General features: G+C 40.5%; 1 protein-coding gene across 2 annotated transcripts in view; it reads left to right on the plus strand.

Moving 5' to 3' along the window:
• Nucleotides 1–23,542, plus strand: part of FDXACB1 (ferredoxin-fold anticodon binding domain containing 1) — a 51,315-nt gene that overhangs the window by 1,570 nt on the left and 26,203 nt on the right. For both annotated transcript variants that reach the window (XM_053690410.1, XM_053690411.1), the window contains exon 2: nt 12,237–12,422. In XM_053690410.1, coding sequence (XP_053546385.1) covers nt 12,248–12,422 — 175 coding nt within the window. In that variant the 5' untranslated portion in view covers nt 12,237–12,247. The remainder of the gene's footprint in view (nt 1–12,236; nt 12,423–23,542) is intronic.

A 23,542-nucleotide genomic window follows, 5' to 3' on the forward strand; every position in this document is an offset into this window, starting at 1 on the left:
TACAGTATGTGTAATGCTAGTGTACTCCCTGCACACGAGTTACAGTATCAGCTGTGTAATGCTAGTGTACTCCCTGCACATGAGTTACAGTATGTGTAATGCTAGTGTACTCCCTGCACATGAGTTACAGTATCAGCTGTGTAATGCTAGTGTACTCCCTGCACATGAGTTACAGTATCAGCTGTGTAATGCTAGTGTACTCCCTGCACATGAGTTACAGTATATGTAATGCTAGTGTACTCCCTGCACACGAGTTACAGTATCAGCTGTGTAATGCTAGTGTACTCCCTGCACATGAGTTACAGTATGTGTAATGCTAGTGTACTCCCTGCACATGAGTTACAGTATCAGCTGTGTAATGCTAGTGTACTCCCTGCACATGAGTTACAGTATGTGTAATGCTAGTGTACTCCCTGCACATGAGTTACAGTATGTGTAATGCTAGTGTACTCCCTGCACATGAGTTACAGTATGTGTAATGCTAGTGTACTCCCTGCACACGAGTTACAGTATCAGCTGTGTAATGCTATTGTACTCCCTGCACATGAGTTACAGTATGTGTAATGCTAGTGTACTCCCTGCACATGAGTTACAGTATGTGTAATGCTAGTGTACTCCCTGCACATGAGTTACAGTATATGTAATGCTAGTGTACTCCCTGCACATGAGTTACAGTATCAGCTGTGTAATGCTAGTGTACTCCCTGCACATGAGTTACAGTATGTGTAATGCTAGTGTACTCCCTGCACATGAGTTACAGTATGTGTAATGCTAGTGTACTCCCTGCACATGAGTTACAGTATGTGTAATGCTAGTGTACTCCCTGCACACGAGTTACAGTATCAGCTGTGTAATGCTATTGTACTCCCTGCACATGAGTTACAGTATGTGTAATGCTATTGTACTCCCTGCACACGAGTTACAGTATCAGCTGTGTAATGCTAGTGTACTCCCTGCACACGAGTTACAGTATCAGCTGTGTAATGCTATTGTACTCCCTGCACACGAGTTACAGTATGTGTAATGCTAGTGTACTCCCTGCACACGAGTTACAGTATCAGCTGTGTAATGCTAGTGTACTCCCTGCACATGAGTTACAGTATGTGTAATGCTAGTGTACTCCCTGCACATGAGTTACAGTATGTGTAATGCTAGTGTACTCCCTGCACATGAGTTACAGTATCAGCTGTGTAATGCTAGTGTACTCCCTGCACATGAGTTACAGTATGTGTAATGCTAGTGTACTCCCTGCACACGAGTTACAGTATATGTAATGCTAGTGTACTCCCTGCACATGAGTTACAGTATCAGCTGTGTAATGCTAGTGTACTCCCTGCACATGAGTTACAGTATGTGTAATGCTAGTGTACTCCCTGCACATGAGTTACAGTATGTGTAATGCTAGTGTACTCCCTGCACACGAGTTACAGTATCAGCTGTGTAATGCTAGTGTACTCCCTGCACATGAGTTACAGTATGTGTAATGCTAGTGTACTCCCTGCACATGAGTTACAGTATGTGTAATGCTAGTGTACTCCCTGCACATGAGTTACAGTATGTGTAATGCTAGTGTACTCCCTGCACATGAGTTACAGTATCAGCTGTGTAATGCTAGTGTACTCCCTGCACATGAGTTACAGTATGTGTAATGCTATTGTACTCCCTGCACATGAGTTACAGTATCAGCTGTGTAATGCTAGTGTACTCCCTGCACATGAGTTACAGTATGTGTAATGCTAGTGTACTCCCTGCACATGAGTTACAGTATATGTAATGCTAGTGTACTCCCTGCACATGAGTTACAGTATCAGCTGTGTAATGCTAGTGTACTCCCTGCACATGAGTTACAGTATATGTAATGCTAGTGTACTCCCTGCACATGAGTTACAGTATCAGCTGTGTAATGCTAGGGTACTCCCTGCACATGAGTTACAGTATGTGTAATGCTAGTGTACTCCCTGCACATGAGTTACAGTATCAGCTGTGTAATGCTAGTGTACTCCCTGCACATGAGTTACAGTATGTGTAATGCTAGTGTACTCCCTGCACATGAGTTACAGTATGTGTAATGCTAGTGTACTCCCTGCACATGAGTTACAGTATCAGCTGTGTAATGCTAGTGTACTCCCTGCACATGAGTTACAGTATCAGCTGTGTAATGCTAGTGTACTCCCTGCACATGAGTTACAGTATGTGTAATGCTAGTGTACTCCCTGCACATGAGTTACAGTATCAGCTGTGTAATGCTAGTGTACTCCCTGCACACGAGTTACAGTATATGTAATGCTAGTGTACTCCCTGCACATGAGTTACAGTATCAGCTGTGTAATGCTAGTGTACTCCCTGCACATGAGTTACAGTATCAGCTGTGTAATGCTAGTGTACTCCCTGCACATGAGTTACAGTATATGTAATGCCAGTGTACTCCCTGCACATGAGTTACAGTATCAGCTGTGTAATGCTAGTGTACTCCCTGCACATGAGTTACAGTATCAGCTGTGTAATGCTAGTGTACTCCCTGCACACGAGTTACAGTATCAGCTGTGTAATGCTAGTGTACTCCCTGCACACGAGTTACAGTATATGTAATGCTAGTGTACTCCCTGCACATGAGTTACAGTATCAGCTGTGTAATGCTAGTGTACTCCCTGCACATGAGTTACAGTATCAGCTGTGTAATGCTAGTGTACTCCCTGCACATGAGTTACAGTATGTGTAATGCTAGTGTACTCCCTGCACACGAGTTACAGTATATGTAATGCTAGTGTACTCCCTGCACATGAGTTACAGTATCAGCTGTGTAATGCTAGTGTACTCCCTGCACATGAGTTACAGTATATGTAATGCTAGTGTACTCCCTGCACATGAGTTACAGTATGTGTAATGCTAGTGTACTCCCTGCACATGAGTTACAGTATCAGCTGTGTAATGCTAGTGTACTCCCTGCACATGAGTTACAGTATGTGTAATGCTAGTGTACTCCCTGCACATGAGTTACAGTATGTGTAATGCTAGTGTACTCCCTGCACATGAGTTACAGTATGTGTAATGCTAGTGTACTCCCTGCACATGAGTTACAGTATGTGTAATGCTAGTGTACTCCCTGCACATGAGTTACAGTATCAGCTGTGTAATGCTAGTGTACTCCCTGCACATGAGTTACAGTATGTGTAATGCTAGTGTACTCCCTGCACATGAGTTACAGTATGTGTAATGCTAGTGTACTCCCTGCACATGAGTTACAGTATGTGTAATGCTAGTGTACTCCCTGCACATGAGTTACAGTATCAGCTGTGTAATGCTAGTGTACTCCCTGCACATGAGTTACAGTATGTGTAATGCTAGTGTACTCCCTGCACATGAGTTACAGTATCAGCTGTGTAATGCTAGTGTACTCCCTGCACATGAGTTACAGTATCAGCTGTGTAATTCTAGTGTACTCCCTGCACATGAGTTACAGTATGTGTAATGCTAGTGTACTCCCTGCACATGAGTTACAGTATGTGTAATGCTAGTGTACTCCCTGCACATGAGTTACAGTATCAGCTGTGTAATGCTAGTGTACTCCCTGCACATGAGTTACAGTATGTGTAATGCTAGTGTACTCCCTGCACATGAGTTACAGTATGTGTAATGCTAGTGTACTCCCTGCACATGAGTTACAGTATGTGAAATGCTAGTGTACTCCCTGCACATGAGTTACAGTATGTGTAATGCTAGTGTACTCCCTGCACATGAGTTACAGTATCAGCTGTGTAATGCTAGTGTACTCCCTGCACATGAGTTACAGTATGTGTAATGCTAGTGTACTCCCTGCACATGAGTTACAGTATATGTAATGCTAGTGTACTCCCTGCACATGAGTTACAGTATCAGCTGTGTAATTCTAGTGTACTCCCTGCACATGAGTTACAGTATCAGCTGTGTAATGCTAGTGTACTCCCTGCACATGAGTTACAGTATCAGCTGTGTAATGCTAGTGTACTCCCTGCACATGAGTTACAGTATGTGTAATGCTAGTGTACTCCCTGCACATGAGTTACAGTATCAGCTGTGTAATGCTAGTGTACTCCCTGCACATGAGTTACAGTATCAGCTGTGTAATGCTAGTGTACTCCCTGCACATGAGTTACAGTATGTGTAATGCTAGTGTACTCCCTGCACATGAGTTACAGTATCAGCTGTGTAATGCTAGTGTACTCCCTGCACATGAGTTACAGTATCAGCTGTGTAATGCTAGTGTACTCCCTGCACATGAGTTACAGTATATGTAATGCTAGTGTACTCCCTGCACATGAGTTACAGTATCAGCTGTGTAATGCTAGTGTACTCCCTGCACATGAGTTACAGTATCAGATGTGTAATGCTAGTGTACTCCCTGCACATGAGTTACAGTATGTGTAATGCTAGTGTACTCCCTGCACATGAGTTACAGTATCAGCTGTGTAATGCTAGTGTACTCCCTGCACATGAGTTACAGTATGTGTAATGCTAGTGTACTCCCTGCACATGAGTTACAGTATGTGTAATGCTAGTGTACTCCCTGCACATGAGTTACAGTATCAGCTGTGTAATGCTAGTGTACTCCCTGCACATGAGTTACAGTATGTGTAATGCTAGTGTACTCCCTGCACATGAGTTACAGTATCAGCTGTGTAATGCTAGTGTACTCCCTGCACATGAGTTACAGTATGTGTAATGCTAGTGTACTCCCTGCACATGAGTTACAGTATCAGCTGTGTAATGCTAGTGTACTCCCTGCACATGAGTTACAGTATGTGTAATGCTAGTGTACTCCCTGCACATGAGTTACAGTATGTGTAATGCTAGTGTACTCCCTGCACATGAGTTACAGTATGTGTAATGCTAGTGTACTCCCTGCACATGAGTTACAGTATGTGTAATGCTAGTGTACTCCCTGCACATGAGTTACAGTATGTGTAATGCTAGTGTACTCCCTGCACATGAGTTACAGTATCAGCTGTGTAATGCTAGTGTACTCCCTGCACATGAGTTACAGTATGTGTAATGCTAGTGTACTCCCTGCACATGAGTTACAGTATCTGCTGTGTAATGCTAGTGTACTCCCTGCACATGAGTTACAGTATCAGCTGTGTAATGCTAGTGTACTCCCTGCACATGAGTTACAGTATGTGTAATGCTAGTGTACTCCCTGCACATGAGTTACAGTATGTGTAATGCTAGTGTACTCCCTGCACATGAGTTACAGTATCAGCTGTGTAATGCTAGTGTACTCCCTGCACATGAGTTACAGTATGTGTAATGCTAGTGTACTCCCTGCACATGAGTTACAGTATGTGTAATGCTAGTGTACTCCCTGCACATGAGTTACAGTATGTGTAATGCTAGTGTACTCCCTGCACATGAGTTACAGTATCAGCTGTGTAATGCTAGTGTACTCCCTGCACATGAGTTACAGTATGTGTAATGCTAGTGTACTCCCTGCACATGAGTTACAGTATATGTAATGCTAGTGTACTCCCTGCACATGAGTTACAGTATCAGCTGTGTAATGCTAGTGTACTCCCTGCACATGAGTTACAGTATCAGCTGTGTAATGCTAGTGTACTCCCTGCACATGAGTTACAGTATCAGCTGTGTAATGCTAGTGTACTCCCTGCACATGAGTTACAGTATGTGTAATGCTAGTGTACTCCCTGCACATGAGTTACAGTATCAGCTGTGTAATGCTAGTGTACTCCCTGCACATGAGTTACAGTATCAGCTGTGTAATGCTAGTGTACTCCCTGCACATGAGTTACAGTATGTGTAATGCTAGTGTACTCCCTGCACATGAGTTACAGTATCAGCTGTGTAATGCTAGTGTACTCCCTGCACATGAGTTACAGTATCAGCTGTGTAATGCTAGTGTACTCCCTGCACATGAGTTACAGTATGTGCACACGAGTTACAGTATCAGCTGTGTAATGCTAGTGTACTCCCTGCACATGAGTTACAGTATATGTAATGCTAGTGTACTCCCTGCACATGAGCTACAGTATCAGCTGTGTAATGCTAGTGTACTCCCTGCACACGAGTTACAGTATCAGCTGTGTAATACTAGTGTACTCCCTGCACACGAGTTACAGTATCAGCTGTGTAATACTAGTGTACTCCCTGCACATGAGTTACAGTATGTGTAATGCTAGTGTACTCCCTGCACATGAGTTACAGTATGTGTAATGCTAGTGTACTCCCTGCACATGAGTTACAGTATCAGCTGTGTAATGCTAGTGTACTCCCTGCACATGAGTTACAGTATGTGTAATGCTAGTTTACTCCCTGCACATGAGTTACAGTATGTGTAATGCTAGTGTACTCCCTGCACATGAGTTACAGTATCAGCTGTGTAATGCTAGTGTACTCCCTGCATATGAGTTACAGTATGTGTAATGCTAGTGTACTCCCTGCACATGAGTTACAGTATGTGTAATGCTAGTGTACTCCCTGCACATGAGTTACAGTATCAGCTGTGTAATGCTAGTGTACTCCCTGCACATGAGTTACAGTATGTGTAATGCTAGTGTACTCCCTGCACATGAGTTACAGTATGTGTAATGCTAGTGTACTCCCTGCACATGAGTTACAGTATCAGCTGTGTAATGCTAGTGTACTCCCTGCATATGAGTTACAGTATGTGTAATGCTAGTGTACTCCCTGCACATGAGTTACAGTATGTGTAATGCTAGTGTACTCCCTGCACATGAGTTACAGTATGTGTAATGCTAGTGTACTCCCTGCACATGAGTTACAGTATGTGTAATGCTAGTGTACTCCCTGCACATGAGTTACAGTATGTGTAATGCTAGTGTACTCCCTGCACATGAGTTACAGTATGTGTAATGCTAGTGTACTCCCTGCACATGAGTTACAGTATGTGTAATGCTAGTGTACTCCCTGCACATGAGTTACAGTATGTGTAATGCTAGTGTACTCCCTGCACATGAGTTACAGTATGTGTAATGCTAGTGTACTCCCTGCACATGAGTTACAGTATCAGCTGTGTAATGCTAGTGTACTCCCTGCACATGAGTTACAGTATCAGCTGTGTAACGTTAGTGTACTCCCTGCACATGAGTTACAGTATGTGTAATGCTAGTGTACTCCCTGCGCATGAGTTACAGTATGTGTAATGCTAGTGTACTCCCTGCACATGAGTTACAGTATCAGCTGTGTAATGCTAGTGTACTCCCTACACATGAGTTACAGTATCAGCTGTGTAACGCTAGTGTACTCCCTGCACATGAGTTACAGTATGTGTAATGCTAGTGTACTCCCTGCACATGAGTTACAGTATGTGTAATGCTAGTGTACTCCCTGCACATGAGTTACAGTATGTGTAATGCTAGTGTACTCCCTGCACATGAGTTACAGTATCAGCTGTGTAATGCTAGTGTACTCCCTGCACATGAGTTACAGTATCAGCTGTGTAACGCTAGTGTACTCCCTGCACATGAGTTACAGTATGTGTAATGCTAGTGTACTCCCTGCACATGAGTTACAGTATGTGTAATGCTAGTGTACTCCCTGCACATGAGTTACAGTATCAGCTGTGTAATGCTAGTGTACTCCCTGCACATGAGTTACAGTATCAGCTGTGTAACGCTAGTGTACTCCCTGCACATGAGTTACAGTATGTGTAATGCTAGTGTACTCCCTGCACATGAGTTACAGTATGTGTAATGCTAGTGTACTCCCTGCACATGAGTTACAGTATCAGCTGTGTAACGCTAGTGTACTCCCTGCACATGAGTTACAGTATGTGTAATGCTAGTGTACTCCCTGCACATGAGTTACAGTATCAGCTGTGTAATGCTAGTGTACTCCCTGCACATGAGTTACAGAATCAGCTGTGTAATGCTAGTGTACTCCCTGCACATGAGTCACCTTATCAGATGGGTAACTCTCCAATAAAAAAGTATCATCGCCCAATGCAATACTCCTTGTTATTTTGTTATCTAAATCACTGAACTAACACGACTACTCCAATTAATGTGTGTGTATATATATATATATACACACACACACACACACGTCCATATTAGACCCCATTGTCTGCACCCCCCGTTTTTTTTGTCTGTATCAGACCCCATTGTCTACAACCTCATTTATATGTTCATATGGTACCTCAGATTTCACCAGTAGGCCTGAAATATGCCCACATACCTCTGATCAGACCCCATTGCCCTTGGTGCTTCCCATTGTCCTGCAGCTCCTGTCATCTATATTTCCACATCAGACACCATTGTTCTGCAGCTCCTGCCATCTATATACCCACATCAGATATGATTGTTCTCCAGCTCCTCCCATCTATATGCCCACATCAGACACCATTGTCTTGCAGCTCCTGTCATCTGTATACTCACTGTCAGTATATGGCCGTGTTATAATACAATATATTTAATAATTATTCTTTAAAACATACCCCCAATAAATTGCATATACAAAACAATTAAAATTAATATAAATTCCTAAATTCTTTATATTAGTTAAAGTTATAAACACATTGAATTATATTTATAGAAAACCAGATTATGAATCAGATGATACACACTTATGCTATTATAATATCCTTACAAAGATCATAAAAATATATCTTTACAATTTACCTTATTCACAATAATCGCATTAAAATACCACAATGAAATACCAGAGTATGGATCACTAACTTTAACAGTGCTTAGTTAAACAATAGAACAATATATATTTTAACATCCAATTTCTCTGAGCTGAGATAAAATCTTTTTTAGCTACAATTAAGGCAAGTTCTAAATTATATATAGTTGCCAATAACTTAATGCACACCAGAGAGATTTACTTACAATAATAGGCCTGATTTAGAAATATGCAACACAAAGGACATTTATCTAGCAAATAAATTAATTACTTAGCACACAAGAGACTAGTTTTAAACTACACAGGGCTATGAAACACAAGCTTGAAATACAACTGTGCCCTTTTAAATTTACTAATTGCAATTAGACTGTAGCAACAATGAATGTATTTGCTTTAAAATATTAAGTTATATATTTAACAATTTTTTATACTTCACCCAAATAAGCAAATCAATTCTTCCAGGGTTCCTCTGATAAATCCAATTTCACCTCATAAATTAAGGGTTAATTTTTGCAAGATGGATAAAAATTAGGCCCAGATTGCTTTATGATAGACTGGATCCCAAGGCAACAGTTTGTCAGTAAAAATTCAGCACCAGAGTACTTTTTTTTCCCCCTCTTACCTGAGGTTATATCACGTGATATAACCCCACCCCTTTTTATTCTAATCCTCACTGAAATTAGGATGATAGGCCCTTCGGAAGCTTGTCCCTGATTGGTTATTTGGGAGACACCTCCCTGATTGGCTACGGGGAAATTTCATTTTCAACAGCCAAATGCCTTTTGGCTGTAATACTGGATTTAGGCCATCGGGGGCAGCAAAAACAAACAGTTTAATTCAAATATTGCTAACAGTAAATACAGTTCATATATATTTTTATTCAATATACCATATTTTCTAGTATCAAAAGTCACATGTTCCATGTGTATTGGACCATGTTATACCATTCATCCTGATTATTTTAATATGAAACCTCAGTATTTTATTTCTAACATCATACTGGTATTATCTTAAAATGCATTTAAAGTTGCATTTGATTATTTTTTTTATATTCATATAAAAACACAGCTTATTTCACATTCAGTACAACTCTTTCTGATTGCATACAACATATGACACAATTTATGGGACAACCAGACATGTATCAGATGCCTGAAAAATAAAAAGAGTAGGTTATTCTTAAAATAAATTGGACATTTTAAATTGACTGCACAGCTACTTATTAAACTCAGCATATATACATCCCAATTTGTCCCTTAGATGTCTGGAAGACAGAAAAAAACAAAAATGTTATATATTTTAAAGTGGGATTATTACAATTGTTATTTAATCCATTACAATCTGAATTGCATTTCCCTAGATCCATACATAGACATTTAATACAGTTTGCGGTATATTTTACTTGAAATTCTAAAAACATGTTGTAATTTAAAATGAATTTGAGAGTTACAATTCAAGACATGTGTCTCTTTTAGCTAATCTTCATCTAGACGTAATGTCTAGAATTCGTGGATTCAACACGGTAGGGGCAATCAACTCTTGCATACACTTAAGCCATGTCTGTTTATTTACAGGGGTCTGATAAGTTTATTACCCATCTTGGGCAGGAAATCAACTTTAAACATAGCAGCCACATAGTGAACATTTCTGTAAAATAACTGCCTGATCTTTGAAACGACTGCCTGAATTAAATAGACCAAATGCTTTCTTTTGAATCCTTTGATGTCTAAGGTCGAGAGGGGGGGTCTGTTGTAGTTAGTCTCACAAATAAATGAATCATTTGGTGTAGACAAATATATATATATATATATATATATATATATATATATATATTTTTTTTTTTTTAACAACACTCACAGATACCCTGGCACCACATCAGACACCATTGTCCTGCAGCTCCTGTCATCTATATACCCACATCAGACACTGTTGCCCTGCAGCTCATGTCATCTATATACCCACATCAGACAACATTGTTCTGCAGCTCATGTCATCTATATACCCACATCAGACACTGTTGCCCTGCAGCTCATGTCATCTATATACCCACATCAGACACCATTGTTCTGCAGCTCATGTCATCTATATACCCACATCAGACACTATTGTTCTGCAGCTCCAGGCATCTATATACCCACATCAGACACCATTGTTCTGCAGCTCATGTCATCTATATACCCACATCAGACACTATTGTTCTGCAGCTCCAGGCATCTACATACCCACATCAGACACCATTGTTCTGCAGCTCATGTCATCTATATACCCACATCAGACACCGTTGTCCTGCAGCTCCTGTTATCTATATACCCACATCAGACACGTTGTCCTGCAGCTCATGTCATCTATATACCCACATCAGACACCGTTGTCCTGCAGCTCCTGTTATCTATATACCCACATCAGACACCGTTGTCTTGCAGCTCCTGTTATCTATATACCCACATCAGACACCGTTGTCCTGCAGCTCCTGTTATCTATATACCCACATCAGACACCGTTGTCCTGCAGCTCCTGTCATCTATGTATCCACATCAGACACCGTTGTTCTGCTGCTCCTGTGATCTATATACCCACATCAGACACCGTTGTCCTGCAGCTCCTGTTATCTATATACCCACATCAGACACGTTGTCCTGCAGCTCATGTCATCTATATACCCACATCAGACACCGTTTTCCTGCAGCTCCTGTTATCTATATACCCACATCAGACACCGTTGTCCTGCAGCTCCTGTCATCTATGTATCCACATCAGACACCGTTGTTCTGCTGCTCCTGTGATCTATATACCCACATCAGACACCGTTGTCCTGCAGCTCCTGTTATCTATATACCCACATCAGACACGTTGTCCTGCAGCTCATGTCATCTATATACCCACATCAGACACCGTTTTCCTGCAGCTCCTGTTATCTATATACCCACATCAGACACCGTTGTCCTGCAGCTCCTGTTATCTATATACCCACATCAGACACCGTTGTCCTGCAGCTCCTGTCATCTATATACCCACATCAGACACCGTTGTCCTGCAGCTCCTGTCATCTATGTATCCACATCAGACACCGTTGTTCTGCTGCTCCTGTGATCTATATGCCCACATCAGACACCGTTGTTCTGCAGCTCCTGTGATCTATATGCCCACATCAGACACCATTGTCCTGCAGCTCATGTCATCTATATACCCACATCAGACACCATTGTCCTGCAGCTCATGTCATCTATATACCCACATCAGACACCATTGTCCTGCAGCTCATGTCATCTACATAACAACATCAGACTTTATTTTCCTGCATATACCGGCACTCCTATCAAACCTTTTAGTGCCGCCAACTATGCCACCAACGATCCTCGGCCTGTAGTGAGGGGGATCAACATAAACAGTGTTTGATCGGCGATCCCCTTGCATGTCGAGAAGGGCTTGTCATGCGCCTACAGGTAACAATGTGCATGATGAGAACACTTCTTCACGTGCATTGACAGGGTTAATAACAGTTAGCATCTCATTATTATAAAACAATAATTTTGTTTGTCTTTAAAGTAACTATTTGGAGTTCCTGTAGGTTAACCAATAATCTGCTTTTTGTGCTGCAGGTCACGATACCATGGAGAAAACGCGCAACATCTTGTTGGTTGGGGAAGGAAACTTTTCCTTCTCGCTGTCACTTTGCTGTTCCAGCCTTGAGACGCATCACATAACTGCCACATGTTATGAATCAGAAGATGTTATTTCCAGACAACCGGATGTCTGGGACAATGTGCAGCAGTTACAAGGCCACGGTAATATACTTAGCACGAGATGTATAATATGCTAATAGAGTCAACCTCAAGAAATCTATGTCCTTCCCTTGTAATAGCATTATTTAAACATGTCACAAAGAGACCGTAATGCCTCATGATTTCATTTTAAAACAACTTCCCAGCTAACTTCTATTATCTCATTTTGTTCTTTTATTATAATTTGTTTAAAGGCATATCTAGGAAGGCTCAAGAGCAGCAATGCTGATTGGTGGCTTTATATATGTCTCTTGTCGTTGGCTCGCCCAATGTGTTCAGCTAGCTGCCAGTAGTACACTGCTGCTCCATCAACAAAGGATACCAAGAAAACAAAGCACATTTAAAATTTAAGTATATTGGAAAGTTGTTTAAAATTGTATGTTTTATCTAAATTATTAAAGGAAAAGTCTGGCTTTTATGTCAATTTAAGTCAAATCTGATTAACTTGATATTCAAACTTTAATTTGCAAAATTTGAGTTTGAAGTGTGTCCCTCATCTTGAGGATAATATTTGGGCAGCCCTTTCTGGCACCAATGATTTATCTATAGCCCTAACCATGCACCAAACCTTTATGCCAGCCCTTGTCTTAATTTAATCCCTAATTCCTACTATAGCCCTAACCATGCACCAAACCTTTATGCCTGCCCTTCTCTTAATTTAATCCCTAATCCCTACTATAGCCCTAACCGTGCACCAAACCTTTATGCCAACCCTTGTTTTAACCTAATCCCTAATTCCTACTATAGCCCTAACCATGCACCAAACCTTTATGCCAACCCTTGTTTTAAACTAATCCCTAATTCCTACTATAGCCCTAACCGTGCACCAAACCTTTATGCCAGCCCTTCTCTTAATTTAATCCCTAATCCCTACTATAGCCCTAACCGTGCACCAAACCTTTATGCCTGCCCTTGTCTTAATTTAATCCCTAATCCCTACTAAAGCCCTAACCGTGCACCAAACCTTTATGCCAGCCCTTGTTTTAATTTAATCCCTAATTCCTACTATAGCCCTAACCATGCACCAAACCTTTATGCCAGCCCTTGTTTTAATTTAATCCCTAATTCCTACTATAACCCTAACCGTGCACCACACCTTTATACCAACCCTTGTCTTAACTTAATCCCTAATTCCTACTATAGCCCTAACCGTGCACCAAACCTTTATGCCAATCCTTGTTTTAATTTAATCCTAATTCCTACTATAGCCCTAACTGTGCACCAAACCTTTATGCCAGCCCTTGTTTTAACTTAATCCCTAATTCCTACTATAGCCCTAACCGTGCACCAAACCTTTATGCCAGCCCTTGTTTTAACTTAATCCCTAATTCCTACTATAGCCCTAACCGTGCACCAAACCTTTATGCCAGCCCTTGTCTTAATTTAATACATAATTCCTACTATAGCCCTAACCGTGCACCAAACCTTTATGCCTGCCCTTGTCTTAATTTAATCCCTAATTCCTACTATAGCCCTAACCGTGCACCAAACCTTTATGCCAACCCTTGTCTTAACTTAATCCCTAATTCCTACTATAGCCCTAACCGTGCACCAAACCTTTATGCCAACCCTTGTCTTAATTTAATCCTAATTCCTACTATAGCCCTAACCGTGCACCAAACCTTTATGCCAGCCCTTGTTTTAACTTAATCCCTAATTCCTACTATAGCCCTAACCGTGCACCAAACCTTTATGCCAGCCCATGTTTTAACTTAATCCCTAATTCCTACTATAGCCCTAACCGTGCACCAAACCTTTATGCCAGCCCTTGTCTTAATTTAATCCCTAATTCCTACTATAGCCCTAACCGTGCACCAAACCTTTATGCCAGCCCTTGTCTTAATTTAATCCATAATTCCTACTGTAGCCCTAACCGTGCACCAAACCTTTATGCCAGCCCTTGTTTTAACTTAATCCCTAATTCCTACTATAGCCCTAACCGTGCACCAAACCTTTATGCCAGCCCTTGTCTTAATTTAATCCCTAATTCCTACTATAGCCCTAACCGTGCACCAAACCTTTATGCCAACCCTTGTTTTAACTTAATCCCTAATTCCTACTATAGCCCTAACCGTGCACCAAACCTTTATGCCAACCCTTGTTTTAACTTAATCCCTAATTCCTACTATAGCCCTAACCGTGCACCAAACCTTTATGCCAACCCTTGTTTTAATTTAATCCCTAATTCCTACTATAGCCCTAACCGTGCACCAAACCTTTATGCCAACCCTTGTTTTAACTTAATCCCTAATTCCTACTATAGCCCTAACCGTGCACCAAACCTTTATGCCAGCCCTTGTCTTAATTTAATCCCTAATTCCTACTATAGCCCTAACCGTGCACCAAACCTTTATGCCAGCCCTTCTCTTAATTTAATCCCTAATCCCTACTATAGCCCTAACCGTGCACCAAACCTTTATGCCAGCCCTTGTCTTAATTTAATCCATAATTCCTACTATAACCCTAACCGTGCACCACACCTTTATGCCTGCCCTTGTTTTAATTTAATCCCTACTATAGCCCTAACCATGCACCAAACCTTTATGCCAGCCCTTGTTTTAATTTAATCCCTAATTCCTACTATAACCCTAACCGTGCACCACACCTTTATGCCAACCCTTGTCTTAACTTAATCCCTAATTCCTACTATAGCCCTAACCGTGCACCAAACCTTTATGCCAACCCTTGTCTTAACTTAATCCCTAATTCCTACTATAGCCCTAACCGTGCACCAAACCTTTATGCCAGCCCTTGTTTTAACTTAATCCCTAATTCCTACTATAGCCCTAACCGTGCACCAAACCTTTATGCCAGCCCTTGTCTTAATTTAATCCATAATTCCTACTATAGCCCTAACCGTGCACCAAACCTTTATGCCAGCCCTTGTCTTAATTTAATCCATAATTCCTACTATAGCCCTAACCGTGCACCAAACCTTTATGCCAGCCCTTGTTTTAACTTAATCCCTAATTCCTACTATAGCCCTAACCGTGCACCAAACCTTTATGCCAGCCCTTGTCTTAATTTAATCCCTAATTCCTACTATAGCCCTAACCGTGCACCAAACCTTTATGCCAGCCCTTGTTTTAACTTAATCCCTAATTCCTACTATAGCCCTAACCGTGCACCAAACCTTTATGCCAGCCCTTGTCTTAATTTAATCCATAATTCCTACTATAGCCCTAACCGTGCACCAAACCTTTATGCCAGCCCTTGTCTTAATTTAATCCATAATTCCTACTGTAGCCCTGACCGTGCACCAAACCTTTATGCCAGCCCTTGTTTTAACTTAATCCCTAATTCCTACTATAGCCCTAACCGTGCACCAAACCTTTATGCCAGCCCTTGTTTTAACTTAATCCCTAATCCCTACTATAGCCCTAACTGTGCACCAAACCTTTATGCCAGCCCTTGTTTTAACTTAATCCCTAATCCCTACTATAGCCCTAACCGTGCACCAAACCTTTATGCCAGCCCTTGTCTTAACTTAATCCCTAATTCCTACTATAGCCCTAACCGTGCACCAAACCTTTATGCCAACCCTTGTCTTAATTTAATCCTAATTCCTACTATAGCCTTAACTGTGCACCAAACCTTTATGCCAACCCTTGTCTTAATTTAATCCTAATTCCTACTATAGCCCTAACCGTGCACCAAACCTTTATGCCAGCCCTTGTTTTAACTTAATCCCTAATTCCTACTATAGCCCTAACCGTGCACCAAACCTTTATGCCAACCCTTGTCTTAATTTAATCCTAATTCCTACTATAGCCCTAACCGTGCACCAAACCTATATGCCAGCCCTTGTTTTAACTTAATCCCTAATTCCTACTATAGCCCTAACCGTGCACCAAACCTTTATGCCAGCCCTTGTCTTAATTTAATCCATAATTCCTACTATAGCCCTAACCGTGCACCAAACCTTTATGCCAGCCCTTGTTTTAACTTAATCCCTAATTCCTACTATAGCCCTAACCGTGCACCAAACCTTTATGCCTGCCCTTGTCTTAATTTAATCCCTAATTCCTACTATAGCCCTAACCGTGCACCAAACCTTTATGCCAGCCCTTGTTTAAACTTAATCCCTAATTCCTACTATAGCCCTTACCGTGCACCAAACCTTTATGCCAGCCCTTGTTTAAACTTAATCCCTAATTCCTACTATAGCCCTAACCGTGCACCAAACCTTTATGCCAACCCTTGTCTTAATTGAATCCATAATTCCTACTATAGCCCTAACCGTGCACCAAACCTTTATGCCAGCCCTTGTTTTAACTTAATCCCTAATTCCTACTATAGCCCTAACCATGCACCAAACCTTTATGCCAGCCCTTGTTTTAACTTAATCCCTAATCCCTACTATAGCCCTAACTGTGCACCAAACCTTTATGCCAGCCCTTGTTTTAACTTAATCCCTAATCCCTACTATAACCCTAACCGTGCACCAAACCTTTATGCCAACCCTTGTTTTAACTTAATCCCTAATTCCTACTATAGCCCTAACCGTGCACCAAACCTTTATGCCAACCCTTGTCTTAATTTAATCCCTAATTCCTACTATAGCCCTAACCGTGCACCAAACCTTTATGCCAACCCTTGTCTTAATTTAATCCCTAATTCCTACTATAGCCCTAACCGTGCACCAAACCTTTATGCCAGCCCTTGTTTAAACTTAATCCCTAATTCCTACTATAGCCCTTACCGTGCACCAAACCTTTATGCCAGCCCTTGTTTAAACTTAATCCCTAATTCCTACTATAGCCCTAACCGTGCACCAAACCTTTATGCCAACCCTTGTCTTAATTTAATCCATAATTCCTACTATAGCCCTAACTGTGCACCAAACCTTTATGCCAGCCCTTGTTTTAACTTAATCCATAATTCCTACTATAGCCCTAACCGTGCACCAAACCTTTATGCCAGCCCTTGTTTTAACTTAATCCCTAATCCCTACTATAGCCCTAACTGTGCACCAAACCTTTATGCCAGCCCTTGTTTTAACTTAATCCCTAATCCCTACTATAGCCCTAACCGTGCACCAAACCTTTATGCCTGCCCTTGTCTTAATTTAATCCCTAATTCCTACTATAGCCCTAACCGTGCACCAAACCTTTATGCCAGCCCTTGTTTAAACTTAATCCCTAATTCCTACTATAGCCCTAACCGTGCACCAAACCTTTATGCCAGCCCTTGTTTAAACTTAATCCCTAATCCCTACTATAGCCCTAACTGTGCACCAAACCTTTATGCCAGCCCTTGTTTTAACTTAATCCCTAATCCCTACTATAGCCCTAACTGTGCACCAAACCTTTATGCCAGCCCTTGTTTAAACTTAATCCCTAATCCCTACTATAGCCCTAACTGTGCACCAAACCTTTATGCCAGCCCTTGTTTTAACTTAATCCCTAATCCCTACTATAGCCCTAACTGTGCACCAAACCTTTATGCCAGCCCTTGTTTAAATTTAATCCCTAATTCCTACTATAGCCCTAACCGTGCACCAAACCTTTATGCCAGCCCTTGTTTTAACTTAATCCCTAATTCCTACTATAGCCCTAACCGTGCACCAAACCTTTATGCCTGCCCTTGTTTTAACTTAATCCCTAATTCCTACTATAGCCCTAACCGTGCACCAAACCTTTATGCCAACCCTTGTCTTAATTTAATCCCTAATTCCTACTATAGCCCTAACTGTGCACCAAACCTTTATGCCAGCCCTTGTCTTAATTTAATCCCTAATTCCTACTATAGCCCTAACCGTGCACCAAACCTTTATGCCAGCCCTTGTTTTAATTTAATCCCTAATTCCTACTATAGCCCTAACCGTGCACCAAACCTTTATGACAAACGTTGTCTTAATTTAATCCCTAATTCCTACTATAGCCCTAACCCCAACCTTAACCCTAACAGCCAAAAGATGCAAAACTCATCTGACCTCAAATTCCTTAACCACAACCTTCTGTGCAGCAATATCTCAGTATATCAGGATCCCCAGCTGGTAAATTCTACCACTGAATTGTGATTGGTCATGTCACAGCCAATGTGATTAGGTACTTGAATATACCTTTTAGATCTAAGGTTGTTCCTGGTGCTGTCCAATCAGAGAAACCTTCACCTCTAGAGTATTAGTTCCTGAGAGTCTGATTACCTCTGTATTGTGTCATAAGGTTTTAGTTAATGTGCAGTTTGTAATAATCTGTAGGTAGTATAGCAAGAAACTAAGTTAAAGGGACATAATACTCATATGCTAAATCACATGAAAGTGATGCAGCATAACTGTAAACAGCTGTGCGTCTCTATGTAAAAAAGGACAATATTTTACCTTAAAATGTCTCCAGCTCAGCAGAGCAAGTGATCTGTGAGCAGTTTTATACTTCAGCTGCTGTGTAGCTGCAAGCTAAACAAAAAAACAGCCCATCAGCAGTGCTGAGGTCATGATTTGCTGTCATCTCATGAGATTTCTCTGTACTCTTCCTTAAAGGGATATGAAACCCACATTTTTCTTTCCTGAATCAGATAGGTCAGACCATTTTAAACAACTTTCTAACTTACTACTATTATCTAATTTGCCTCATGCTCTTGGTATCCTTTGTTGAAGGAGCAGTAATGCACTCCTGGAAATAAGCCGAAAGCCAATGGCAAGAGGCATATATGTGTAGCCACCAATCAGCAGCTTCTGAGACTACCTAGGTATATTGTTCAACAAATGATGAAAAGCGAACAATGCAAATTAGATAATAGAAAGAAATTGGAATGTTGTTTAAAATTGCTGCTCTATCTAAACCATGAAAGGAAAAAAATAGTGTTTCATGTCCCTTTAAACTGAATAGGAAAATAACATGACTGTGCCTGCACATGCCAGATGCACAATTCTTTTGCAAATCCTGGTACTAGCATTCTGATTGGCTGCTTAAAGTCTCTTTACAGTGGGGTATCTTCCTTTCTTTCATGTAATTGGCAAGAGTCCATGAGCTAGTGACGTATGGGATATACAATCCTACCAGGAGGGGCAAAGTTTCCCAAACCTCAAAATGCCTATAAATACACCCCTCACCACACCCACAATTCAGTTTTTACAAACAGCGAATTTCAGAGGGACGTGAAGGGAGTATCACTTATTGAATACAATGATTTCCCTAACGGGGGCCTATTTCGTAGGTTCTCTGTTATCGGTCGTAGAGATTCATCTCCTACCTCCCTTTCGAGATCGAAGATATACTCTCAATTTACCATTACCTCTACTGATAACTGTTTCAGTACTGGTTTGGCTATCTGCTATATGTGGATGGGTGTCTTTTGGTAAGTATGTTTTTTTATTACTTAAGAGACACCTCAGCTATGGTTTAGCACTTTATGCATTTATATAAAGTTCTAAATATATGTATTGTACTTATATTTGCCATGAGTCAGGTTCATGTATTTCCTTCTGCAGACTGTCAGTTTCATATTTGGGGAATATAAACATTTTTTTAAGAATAATTTTTCTTACCTGGGGTTTAGTCTTTTTTTCAATTGACTACTTCTTGCAAATTACGGGCAGTATTAGGCCCGCGGGTGCGTTAAATGCTAAACTTTATTGCATCATTCTTGGTGAGAGAATTTTTTTGGCACGAAAAAATACGTCCATGATGCAACTTCGTCATTTCCGGCGTCGTAGTTGACGCCGAGACCTTTCACACGGTTGCGTCATTAGTGACGCGAGTGTGTCATTTCCGGTTATTATTGGCGCCAAAAAAGTTTTTAGTTGCGTTGTGCGTCATACTTGGCGCCAAACTTTTTCATTATTTCAATACCCCATTGATGTTTGCCTCTTGCCTTTTTCTCTATCAGAGGCCTATGCTTTTGCATTTTTTTCCCATTCTTGAAACTGTCATATAAGGAAATAGATAATTTTGCTTTTTATGTTGTTTTTTCTTTTACATTTTGCAAGATGTCTCAATCTGATCCTGCCTCAGAAGTTTCTGCTGGAACATTGCTGTCTGACATCGGTTCTACCAAAGCTAAGTGCATTTGTTGTAAAATTGTAGAAATTATTTTGCCGAATGTCATTTGTAATAGTTGACATGATAAACTTTTACATGCAGATAGTGTATCCATCAGTAATAGTACATTGCCAGTTGCAGTTCCTTCAACTTCTAATGTGCATGATATGTAAGTGGAGTATGCCATGGCCCACCGCACACATACTTAAAAGCTATACTAAAAGGACTCCTGTGCTGGAAAATCTATCTGATAAGTGGCCTGTAAGGGCAAGAGTGACTTCATTGTATTCCCTTCGCTGATAACACGAATAGGAGACGATGCTATAAAGGATACTGGGTTATTGCAAAAGGCAAAAGGCTCAGACGGGCTAAATTGGTATTTCCTGAGGCTGCTTTACTCCTGCAACGTAGCCAAACGTGGAAACAGCGAGCTGGGCTGCTGAAAAAGGCCTAGCCTGCCTTACTAGGCACATTTGGGTGCCGCAACTTTTGTGAGTATTCTGTGAAAGTTTAAGCTGAATCCTTAGATGCACTTCTAACAGATTTACACATGATTTTTCTTTTTTCTGTGTATTTTGTGTCTTGCTTTATGCCTCTACGGTCGTGCACTCCATGCCTGAAACACGTCAGATGTAAAGATATCCCGGGGAAACAGCGAGCTGGACTGCTGCTAAAGGTCCAGCCTGAATCTATCGGCACAAGAGAGTGCCTTATCAGAATGTGAGTACCCTGTGTTTACGCTATGTGGGGATAAGAGGGGGAACGACAGATACACACATGAGGAGGCCTTGTCTTCTTTTTCTCCCTGCACAGATTGGATATCGAAGTTCGGAGTCCCTTTAAATTTTCTACGGTCAACAAGTGGACATAATCTCTTTAAACCTCTGCCAATTCAGAGGGGGAATCTGGGGAGAATCAGCAGACAGAACATTCTTGCAGTTTTGGAAGAGAATCCACTTGAGTATCTGATTGACTTTTGCCCTAAATTCTGTGTTTTTTATATAATTATATTTTTTTTTTGGGCAATTCTTATTAATGGCATTTTGTTATAAAATGGTCGTGCAGGGATTAATGATTAAATTAACAGTTCTAGGTCACTATTTATCTAAAAGGTTATAGTCAATTCTAATCTAGACAAATAAGATACAGAAGGAACAGATAGGAAAATCTTTGCAAGAGTTGGAAGGGAACTTATTTGAATATCTGATTGACTCTGGTTTCTATTTTTTGTGTCCCCATTTCTCTCTATGTACTGCTCTATATTCTACTGCATTTTCTTTTTTTTCTTTCTGAATACTTTTCATTAATGGCATGTTGTTATAAGAATTGGTGAGAAGGAGTTAACGATCAGATTAATAGTTTTAGGTCACCACTAATACAAAAGCCTTTAGTTAAATTCAAACTAGCTAACTAAGGTAAAGTCTCCTACCTAGAAGCAAATAGGGGTAAATAGAAAGTTTTAAGGCTCTTATAACCATTCTTTATGGATAAATTCCTTCTCCCCTCAGCTAACAATAAAACAGCAAGGAAGAAGGCAGCAGGAAAAAAAGTTAATAAGACGCAGCACTGAGAATAGTCAGGAGATATCACAAGAAAATGTGGTTGAAACAGTAAATAACTCTGATTTATTAAAACAAATAAGTGAATTATTTCTTCCTAAATTTGAGGCAATCCAATCAAGCATAGACTCAGTGTCACAAGATATCAAGCAGATGGTTACCAGAATGGGTTTAGCAGAACAGCGAATATCAGATCTGGAAGACAGAGATATAGAGAAAGATAAGGATTTAACATATATTCAGAAACAAGTCAAATATCTTAGTGATAAAGTTGAGGATATGGAAAATAGTTCTAGGAGAAACAATGTAAGAGTGATTGGGGTCTCTGAAACAGTATCTGAAAGAGAGCTAATCCACTTTGCTTCAATCCAACTGCCCTCCTTATTAAACATCAATGAGCCAACATGTACATTCATAGTAGAAAGAGCTCATAGGTTAGGCAGGGTAAGAGATCAAGAGGATGATAAGAGTAGACCTAGACCAATTATTATTAAATACTTGAACTTTCAAGAAAAGGTCAAGATCATGCAAGCTTATAGAGCACAAAAAACAGTCCTCTTTCAAAATAAGAAAATATTAATTTTCCAAGATTTTGCATACGAAACAGCTAGCAAGAGGAAGCTATGTGCCCCCATCTGCTCACGTCTGATCCAGGAAGGCAGGATAGTTAGGCTATTATATCCAGCCAGAATCAGTATACAGACTAAAGAAGGTTTTAGGATTTTTGATAATCCTCAGGACCTAGAGGATTTCTTGAGAACAGAGCAAAGGTAAAAGTGGTCAGATGGGGGATACAAGCTCTGTATCATGGGTAGCCATGCTGAGTAAAAAGTGGAATAGGAGAAGGGAGAAGGAAGGAGATAAATCTCTAGGTGCAGAAAGGTGGTCAAGTAAGAAGCTAAATATTATAAGTAGGGGGCAATATAGGAATGTCAGGTGTATGTGTGAAAGGGACTTTTTCTTCCTCTTTTTTTTTTTTTTTTTTTTTTTCTTTCTTTTCTCCCCATCCCCCCCCCCCCTTCTCTTAGATTTTCCATGTCTCTACTTAGAAGTAGGAAAGAAGCATAAGATATGACGGAATTATGTAAATTTGGATCATGGAACGTGGGAGGGTTCACCTCCCCGGTCAAAAGGAAAGCAATAATAAAACACTTTAATAAACTTAAAATTGATATAGGCTTCCTACAGGAGACCCATTTAAATGAGTCAGAAAGTCAAAAACTCAAATGGGGATGGGTGGGCGAAGTTATTTATTCGGCAGGAGTACAGAGAAAAAGAGGGGTAGCTATACTTTTTAGGAAATCATTAAAATATAAAATTCTAAAACAAGAAATTGATCAACAAGGGAGATTTATTATACTAGAGATAGAACTAGGCTTAAAAAGATTCGTGTTATGTAATGTTTATGGTCCAAATGTAAAAAAAAACGAGTTCTGGGAACCTCTCCAAAACAAATTATTAGAATACAATCAAAACATAATACTAGGAGGAGACCTGAATCTGGTGGCATCTAGTTTCCTAGATAGAAATCGGAGGGGGAAAGAGGCTATATCAGGCGGTAAGGATACAAAAATTTTTAAAA

This window comes from Bombina bombina, chromosome 8 (genome assembly GCF_027579735.1).
Source record: "Bombina bombina isolate aBomBom1 chromosome 8, aBomBom1.pri, whole genome shotgun sequence".
In the NCBI taxonomy this organism is placed as follows: Eukaryota; Metazoa; Chordata; class Amphibia; order Anura; family Bombinatoridae; genus Bombina; species Bombina bombina.